This window comes from Trifolium pratense, linkage group LG5, assembly GCF_020283565.1.
Source record: "Trifolium pratense cultivar HEN17-A07 linkage group LG5, ARS_RC_1.1, whole genome shotgun sequence".
NCBI classification, from domain to species: Eukaryota; Viridiplantae; Streptophyta; class Magnoliopsida; order Fabales; family Fabaceae; genus Trifolium; species Trifolium pratense.
Window position 1 is genome coordinate 2165867 of NC_060063.1, and position 10001 is coordinate 2175867.

Below are 10001 nucleotides of genomic sequence, written 5' to 3' on the forward strand. Positions count from 1 at the left end.
TCCTCTCTATGTTCCCTTACTATCTACCGAAAAATATCTTTTATAATGTAAATCTTATCAAAATATATTTTTTAATAGTGTATTTTTTAGTGAGCAATTCACAATACGAAAAGCAGCCATCAAAATAATTTTACCAACTTATAGTACACCTTGTTTGAAAGCTTAATCAAAGAGAGGTTTGACCAACTTTGAGTAAAAGGGGCTCAAAGATATACATAAAAATTAGAAAGAGAAAACTTTATCATCTTAGTTGCTCCATCATTAAGTTTTTTTATTTTTATTTCTTAACCTTATATTTCATGAGTTCTCGCATATCAATGGAATGGAGGGTCAATTTTCTTAATCAATTCTTGAATGTAGAGACATTATTGAGGTCTAAGTTTATAAAACCTTTATCTATTTGGCTTGTTGATAGTGAGTCACATCCCATCAAATACAAAATATAAGAAATAATCTTTGGACAAAATCAAATTAAAGTCAAAAAGTTTCAGTTTCCTTATTGAAGACTCATATGAAGTCTTAAGAGTATAAAATAAATCTCATGGAGTTAGCCGGAGCTTCTTCCTCGAGTCTGAGAGCAGTTACTCTTCTAAATTTAACACCGGAAACACATTCAGTTACCTTTCTAAAAGCTACTTTAATTTCTCTTCTTTATTTCCGTGGTATGGCTCATCGATCATTAATTTCAATATAATGTATATTTAGGTTGTGATTTGAAATGCAACAAAATCATATGATATTTGAAATGCAACTTAATTTGGTACTTGGCATTCACATCTTTATTGTGACATGTCACACAAAGTTTCTCATTCACATATTCAATTCCAAAATGATACATCAAATCAAATTTTTAGTTACATCAAGCATAAATACACACTATTACTATTTTTCAAGAGGACAATGAGACATATCTTCATTGTTGTGGCTGTGGGAACCTTAACATCTCATCATATTTTCTAAAATAATATATCAAATGAATATTTGAGTTACATCAAACATAAATACACACTACTTTTCAAGAGGACAATGACACATATCTTAATATGCAGACAACTTTACCATACAATCCTGCAGATAATCTATTCTCATAAGTTTTTCACATCCTTGGATAGTAAAGATAGAACTATCAGTCTATCATATCCATATGACCACTTTATAAAACTCTGCAACGCAGATTAGGCGTGTCCCGGTGTCGGACACAAGTCAGCGTCCGACGCAAACACAACACCAACCCTTATGATTACGTTGAATTATGTCATTTTCTCAATACATCTCGTGTCCAGTGTACGTGCTTAATAGGCATCAACGCATAATTTTTCAAGAGGAAAATGACACATTTTAATAAGCCATCCCGGGGAGTTTATAAAAATAAGCAAAAACCAACTTATAAATATGACATAAGTTGTTTTCATAAGCCCTCTCAAACAGTTTCATGAGTGCTTATTCCAGTAGATAAGCTCAAATAAATCAATCTAAATGAGACTAATATTGAGTTTACTACTTGTTAGTCAATGTATAACTAGTTCTGACATGATCAAAACCAGGAATTGAGACACCAATAAAAGAATGACTAGGCTAGTTCTGCATGAGTTGGAACTACAGGTACTAGAAAATTGCCATAGGGTGAGTCAAAAATCCTATAATTTCCAGTGCAACCATCTTGTTGTGCTTGTGTTATTGCAGAATATTTGTTCTGCGGACCTGCAAAATTGATTCCACTAGTTTGTCCAGCAACCTGCACATGTCAAACCAATAGATATAAGTGAGGTTAAGTAAGGTTATTCAAGGAGCTTAATCAAACGTTAATTGCAAATTATTATTCACAAATGGCAGCACTAAAGGCCAAGTTAGACCGGTTTATAAACTTATTTTCATGTTTTGACTCGGAATCCTAAAGAGAGCTTTCCCGTCCATTATAATCTTATCTGACGTACTATGTGATTAGTCTAAACTTGGTGCGCGTGGAAACCTAATTTATAAGAAAAAAGTATCTATCTAAATACTAATAATATAGATATATATATCTATACTATTTGTACCAGGATGGACCTAACCAGTCCAAAACTGGTCATCCTGCGTCCTTAAAACTAGACCCAACTAAAGGCGACGTGCAAGCCATGCCCAAATATAATCATGACCAAGAAGAGTTCAAATATCCGAGGTAAGGATAAGACCATTAGCATGTTTGCATCTACTTCTACCCACCGCCACCTCACGTTTTTTATGTTTCTACCGTGAAAAAGAAGAAGCTACAAAGCGTAGTTTCAAGCTAGACGCACGTCTGACCCATAAACGCACATCTCACATGGTTTCCCAAACACGTGGCATAAGTCGGTAATCATCTACATATATTGGAGAGACGCTTACCCCTAATCAGATAAGGAGACATGCGTATCAAGATGAGGATTACAACGAATTTAAACTTAAGACGATTGCATCGCCTCAGCCAATCATAATTCACCGCATTCGGCATCCTTTGGAATGCAGAACTAGCTTTAAACTCTGTCTTACGTTGACCTCAGAGTGTCTATGCAGGTACAACCTCTCTCATAGGAGAGGCAATGTAAGCTCAATCACTGAGGAAGGATATACCACAAACCAGGTGTTCAACTTTGCGTTCCAAAACAGGAACACTATTAATGAGAATAGTCAGATTTGCCTCCTATCCTTTCAATCCCTCGATTTTTTCAACGTCGATCAATTTCATCCCTCTTTAAACTTCAGATTTACCCATGATGATGTGAGTTTCCAATCGCTTCGACATATATAAGGGATCATACATTTTCATGCAAATGGGCAATAAGCTGCGCCGCTAACCCTTTTTGGATGGCAAAACCAATCCTATTAAACACAAAATAATATATATGGCTTCGCCCGGACTCGAACCGGAGACCTTCAGTGTGTTAGACTGACGTGATAACCAACTACACCACGAAACCATAATAATATATATGGCTTAAAATGTAAACATTATTACACAACATACTCTTAAACACGCCTACCAACTACAACAATTCGTTAACAATTTCAAACATACACATAATTCCAATTAAATACTTCAACATTTTCAATTCATTCCCTAAACTAAAGACTCCACGCCTTTTATTCTATTTCGAAATATCCAAAAAATAGATTGAACGACGGTTGCAACAACAAAAATGGCCAGATAAAACAGACATACCATCCGTCCACTTACATTTACTGCAGCAGCTGTCACATTCTTTCCATCCGATGAAACTCGAGTCCTACATGTAGAAAATCATATCAAACTGAATCCGAATAAAAGTGAGTTGAAGGAAAAGTGATTTATGTTTGGGTATATTCTTGTAATAGTGAGTTGAACAGTGAATTTGACTGTAAAAGTCAATTCTAAAATCAAAAGTTCCAAATTTCAGCTTCAAATGAGAATCAACTCTCATGACAAAAGTAATTTTACTCAAGAACAACTGAATATATCAAAATAAAAGTGATGATACTCAAGTCCTACATTGACAAAAATTGATTTTGAATGAGTTTTGGCTCCACTAAAAGTGGAACCAATGTTTGGTATCACGATCAGCAAGTCAAACTCACCGTGATCCACCGTAATTTTACAGAAGGTGTAGCTTTTGAAAAATCACAGTGGATCGCCGTGATTCTGACATACCAACCATGGCACCAAAATATAAATCTTTAACATTATTATTCAATATTCAATTTAATAATACAAATTCAAAACATATATTCAATCAAAAACAATAAAAATAAGTCAATATGCTGAAATAAAATCAAAGAGAAAAATATCACAGTAAAATAAATAAACTAATACTATAAGACATGAATCATAGGGTGCATATATAAGAGATTTACCTAAGTAAAGGTACTTCATCATCGATTTTCCTCCTCTTGCTTGCTTCTGATGCCATGTTTGTGAGAGTTTACTGGGAGGAAGATTCAAGTAGTTTGGGTGGATTGAAAGCCCACATGAGCCCATTGGTTGATTAGTTCATGAAAGTTACTTTTAACACTCCCTCTCTATTTCTTAAAAGCCCTCACAATCTCTTCTTTTAGGGTAATTTTGAACATTCACTCAATTCAGACGACATTTGTAACAATGTGTAAAAATATTGAAAATTTTAAAGTGAGCATTTTATATCTCCAATTGTAGAATTTAGATGTGTAAAAATTCAAAAACTTTTTAAATGAGAATTTTACACATCCAAATTGTAGGATCCGAAAGTGTAAAAAACTCGAAAAATTTTACATTTTGAGATTGTAAAATTCTATTTTTTAAAATCCTAAAAAAAATTAAATCTAATCTATATAAGAAAGTTAATTGTTCTGGATAAGTCTAAACTATTCTTGCTTAAGGTCCAAAGTAGGGATAATTGATGTCCAAAAATTTGATGATTGAACTAAAAGTACACTCCTTTTCAAATGAAATCAAGCCATATGAGCCATGTGGCGCATTTGTGAGTGGAAATATGTTTTATCAAACCAGATTTTACATTGTAACTAAGCCACCGAGCCATTTATGTCTTTTTTAGTTTGAATCAAATTAAGTCATCTAAGCCACAAACACATGTGACATCTTTTTGCTTCTCCCAATGTCTCATCAAATTTCAAATTCAAATTTTTTTTCCCTCATTACTTATTCAAAATTCTATATACACTGGATAAATTTTAACTGATATATAAATTTTAACTATCGTATACAAATTTTGTCAAAACAATATATTATCGTATATGGGATAAATTATCACCGATCAAAAATTCAAAATAATTATCAAATGTGACAAAAGTTATAACTAATAAAACTTTCAAAAAACTATTTTATACGGGATAAGTTCTAACTTATATAAATTTCAAACAAACTATGATATATATATCAAATGTGAGAAAGTTCCAACCAATTACAATTTTTTTAAAAAAAACTATCTTATACGGAATAAGTTCTAACTTATATAAATTTCAAATAACTATCATATAGGAGACAATTTCTAACTGATAAATTTTTTGATATAATTATCAAACGCGAGACAAGTTCTAAATTATAAAAATTTCAAAAAAAAAACTTTTAAACGGGATAAGTTCTAACTTATATAAATTTCAAATTAATTATCATATACGGGACAAATTCTAACTTATAAAAATTTCAAAATAATTATCATATGTGAGACAAATTCTAAATTATAAAAATTTCAAAAAACTAATTTTATACAGGATAAATTCTAACTTATATAAATTTCAAATTAACTATCTGTACAAGATAAATTCTAACTGATAAAAATTGAGAAATATTTATTAAATGTGAGACAAGTTATAAATTATATATTTTTTTAAAAAGATACTTTATACGGGATAATTTCGAACTTATATAAATTTAAAATTAATTATCATATACAAGATAAATTCTAACTTATAAAAATTTCAAAAAACTTTTTTATGCGGGATAAGTTCTAACTTTGTTTTCCAATTTTCTTTTGGTTAACAAGAATGATGTAACTATTTAAAATCTTATGTCTTTTCATAATTTTACACCATATAACTATTTTTACCTTTAAAACCAATCAAAATTCATAATTAACACTTTGCAAAAAATATTGCATATTTCCAACAAAATTCTAAATACTTATTAACTACATCTAAATTTTAAAAACATTTGCTTCCGATTTTGATTACCAAACTATAACTTAAAAAAATATCGTCGTAACGTTATGACCGGTGCGATAGCACGGGTCTATTAGTAGTGAGTATTTTAAACATCTAAAATGGGAACAAATTTCGTTTAAAATTAACCAAATTTTGTTATCAATTTTCAGTGTGTTATTATTCTACATTTTTTATTTTCTACTAATCAGATTTTGGAGAAATTTTGCCTAGTTTCCCAACTCTAACTACCAAATCAAATGGGTGTCTTCACAATAATCACTTATGTGTCACTTAATACTAACAACTTCCATAAGTAGTTTCATCAATAAATCAAATAAAAGGGAGGAAAAGAGAATGCACCATTAATTTACTAGTTAAAGATCTCAGAAGATTGTAGTGAAGTTAGCATCATATGATTATTTAATTCATTTTCTTGAGTGAAAGTTAGATATCAAGATTTATGATAAGTAATTATTTATATATGTAGAAAACATTGACCTCATTTTATTCTTTATGATGATTATGCAGCATAATCATTTAAAATTATATCTAGTTTTGAAATCAAATTACTATGGAAAATGCTTCTTTTAGCGAATTTTCTTTTCACGACCTGTTCACGAATGAGGTGGCAACACAGTGGTATCCTTACTTGCATTATTTAATTTAATTTTTTTATTTATTACTTAATTAAATTCAATTAATTCAGTTTCTCTCTCATCTTCCTTTCATCTTCCACCGTTCACTCCCAACAACAACAACAACAACAACACCTCATTCTTCTCCTACAATTTCTCTTGTTCTATTCTTCTAAAATTCTCTCTCTCAAACTATGTACTCAATTGAAGTTTTTTTTCTTTAAAGAATAAGGTTTTTTTTTTAAGTAGATATAAGAATTTAAGAATTTTTTTTTGTCATGTAAAAGGCACATACATTCTATTCCAAAAAACCTCTAACACACCTCATTTAAAAAATGACTTGAGTGTGAGTGTTTCTAGGTGCTACCCTCTCCAATAAACTCAATCGTCGTCCTTTGCCTCACACTATAGTAATCGATCTAGATCCACTTTAAATCGAACTTTAATCATAAAATTAATACAAAGAATGAATTGCGAATTAATCAAAAGTGTAATTTTACACTATCACTCAATGATAATATATTCAAAAAATGACTAGTGGTCCCATAAGTGATAAGTCCTAACTCAACTGACAAAAAATACCAAAATTGTCAGGTCGGACGTCGTGATCCGAGTTCGAACCCAGGATCTCACAATTATTTAGGTTTAAATTCACTGGATTACTACTTTACCTGAGACAAAAAAAAAACCGACTAGTGGACTTTATGGGCTGAAGCAAGTTCTTTCCATTAAAAGCCCATATCAGTAGGATTCAGCCCAATTCCAAAACCCCAAAACCCTACTTCATCATATTTCAATCTAACATAGTCCCTAGAACCTTCCATTCTCATCTAGAACCACAGTTTCTACTAGAGTATTAAAACCCTAATCCATCCCTTTTCATAAACGAAAAAACCCTAATCCTTGAACGCACTCTACCAGAAAAATGGCGAAGCGTTTGATTCCAACCTTCAACCGCATCCTTGTCGAGAAAATTGTTCCTCCTTCCAAAACCTCCGCCGGTATTCTCCTCCCCGAAAAAACCTCTCAGGTTAGTTTGAAATCAAACTGAACTCTCTTTGCTTTTAATCGATTTTGATTATGTAATTATGTAATTGAACTGTTTTTGGTTTGAAAACAGCTTAATTCGGGAAAAGTTATAGCTGTTGGTCCTGGATCGAGAGATAAAGCTGGTAATTTGATTCCTCCATCTGTCAAAGAAGGTGACCATGTTCTCTTGCCGGAGTATGGTGGCTCTCAAATTAAGCTTGATGACAAAGAGTATGTGATCTCAATAGTATTTTTTTCTCTCTTTAGATGTATTTGTTTTTTATACGAATCTGTGTTGAAATCGAAGAAGCATGGACACTCCTCGGTTACACGCTTCGGTGTCTGACACTGACACTTGCAATAGTGGCTGCAGTAGCCACCACCACAGTTGCGGTGTGATTTTCAATCACGTGTGCGGCTGCATAGTAACTGCATTAGACTATTTTGGTCATATTTATTCAAATATTTTCACCAAAAAGTATTATTTCACGCTAGTTACAAACAATGACCGTAATATTAGCCACCACTACAATTGCTGTGTGATTTTCAATCACATGTGTGGTTGCATCCTAATTGTATTAGACTATTTTGGTCATATTTATTCAAATATTTAGACCAAAGTTTAATATTTATGACCCCAAATCTTAATTTATGTCAAATGTAATGAATAATCTCGTGTCTCTCAACTATGTATTTTAAACATTTTTCAATAAATATGTTGAAACTAAATGAGGCTTTGCCATAGTGTTAGTAAATGGTGTAGTGGATGGTAATGTCACTTGATAGAGTATGAAAACTTAATTAGTTCACGCTTCAACTGTTGCAAACCGCCTTGCAGCTGCCGGAATGACCACATGCCGACATGTGTAATTACCATAAATTATGTTATTGTTTCAAATTATCAACAGTATTGATATGTCGGTGTATGTATGTCTTGTCTTTGTGCTTCATTGGTGGGAATTAAAATGTATTTTATAAATTGGGTTTATTTCTTCTGTTTTTGCAGGTTCCATTTGTTTAGGGATGAGGATATTTTGGGCATTCTGCATGATTGATGGAATAGTGTCTGTTTTTGTGAGGAAATGCCATTATAGATTGGATTAAAAATAACTTAAATTTAGTTTCCAATGTAATTTGGTGCAAACATTTGAGAGGGATTTTCATTTTTCTTTAATATTATGGTGATGGTGATTTATGCCTCTTTTGTATTCTGATTCTGAAATATGGAAATGGGAATAGTGTTGTTTCTTGCAGTGGTTATAGTTTATTTCACTTTTTTGTTGTAGCTGTATTTGATGCTAACCTTGTTATTTTGGTTTTCATCTATGGTTTTGGTAACACGATCGGTGTCAGCCGTAATTCTAACAAATTCATCGTGATATCAAACATACACCTATGAATTGCTGCATGAAACCATCTAAAGGTCATACTCACCTCCAACGAAGTCCTCTTTTTGCTTTATGATTCAAATCCATGTATGAAGAAAACAATTGGATGCGGCATAATTTCCTTTGATGCCACAACTTTTTTGTCCAAATCCATTGCTTATTACTAGTACTAAGCTAAGAAAATCTATACCTAAATGTTTCTATCAAATACTGAAGTATCAAGTTTAGGCATAGGCAACTATCACAAGACTTTTTAATTACCAACTTTGTCTCTAGATATAACATCTTTTTGAATTTTTTTTTGTTTCTTTTTCTAATATTTCTTTCAAATTTCTTTTCAAAAAAAATATATTTCTTTCAAATTTTATTCTCCAGGGCACTCTTTAGAGATGGAGACAGATATTTAGGATTATTAACAGACAAAAATTTGTTTGATTAGTAACATCAGAGTAAGCTGTCAAAGAATAATAATTAAGGCCATGTTTTATTTTCATATTCAGAATATAATTTGATGAAAAGTACTTGGAGATATCTTTATCAAATTATTATAGTTGAAAGCAAGTTGTAACTATAGTTTGAAAAAGAATTATCATATGAACAGTAATTTGAGGTGCTGGAAAATTGTTCCCTTATCTTGTATATAAACAGTCATTGATTTAGAATATATATGGTGTAGCTTATGGCTCATATTTACCTGTTGCTCTCACCAAATTGTTTTATGTCTAGTCCCTCAACTATCATTAACTATTAGTGTGGTCTACACATTTTGCTTATATAAACATCATCGGATGTTTAAAGAATTGTAATTATTTCAAAGTGAGCATTTTACATCATCAGATTGCCGATCCGAATGTGTAAAATTCTTTAAATTGGACATTTTACACCTTCATATTGTAGGATCTGGGTGTTCAAAATATTTGGAGAAAATTTGAAGTTAACATTTTACACCCGGAATTGTAAGATAGAGAGGTGTAAAAACTAAAAACATCTGGAAAAAAAAATTGAAGTGAGCATTTTATATCTCCAATTATAAGATTAATGTGTAAAGGCCCTAATTTATTTGAAATGAGCATTTTACATATCCAAATTGTAGAATCTGTAAGTGTATAAAATCCTGAAAAAGTTTGAAGTTCACATTTTACATTTTGATATCGTAAAATTCCAATGTATAAAAACCAACCCTTCTAGAATCCGAACAAATATCATTCGAAAAATGCGGGATCGGAAGAGGGTTAGTAAAACGATAAAAAGAAAAGAAAATTTAAGAATATGGTTAGAGGCTTTGTACTCAGGAGCTCATTGACACGTCTCATCTTTG

The 10001-nt window shown here is 31.5% G+C and overlaps 1 protein-coding gene and 1 non-coding gene across 2 annotated transcripts; one reads left to right on the forward strand and one right to left on the reverse strand.

The window, feature by feature from the left end:
* Window positions 1–2865: 2865 nt before the first annotated feature.
* On the reverse strand, window positions 2866–2939 carry TRNAV-AAC. Its single transcript has one exon. It is a non-coding gene; the product is annotated as a tRNA-Val (tRNA).
* Window positions 2940–7065: 4126 nt separating this feature from the next.
* On the forward strand, window positions 7066–8548 carry LOC123884670 (10 kDa chaperonin, mitochondrial-like). Its single transcript, XM_045933819.1, has 3 exons — window positions 7066–7296; window positions 7387–7526; window positions 8302–8548. Exons 1-3 carry the CDS (start codon window positions 7192–7194, stop codon window positions 8348–8350), a joined length of 294 nt encoding a protein of 97 aa, XP_045789775.1. The 5' UTR covers window positions 7066–7191; the 3' UTR covers window positions 8351–8548.
* Window positions 8549–10001: the final 1453 nt, after the last annotated feature.

Excerpts from the sequence above, each read along its gene's own strand:
- LOC123884670 (XM_045933819.1), top strand. The coding sequence starts at position 7,192 with ATGGCGAAGCGTTTGATTCCAACCTTCAACCGCATCCTTGTCGAGAAA. Across the intron at positions 7,297-7,386 it reads TCCCCGAAAAAACCTCTCAG|CTTAATTCGGGAAAAGTTAT; the intron begins GTTAGTTTGAAA and ends GTTTGAAAACAG. Across the intron at positions 7,527-8,301 it reads ATTAAGCTTGATGACAAAGA|GTTCCATTTGTTTAGGGATG; the intron begins GTATGTGATCTC and ends CTGTTTTTGCAG.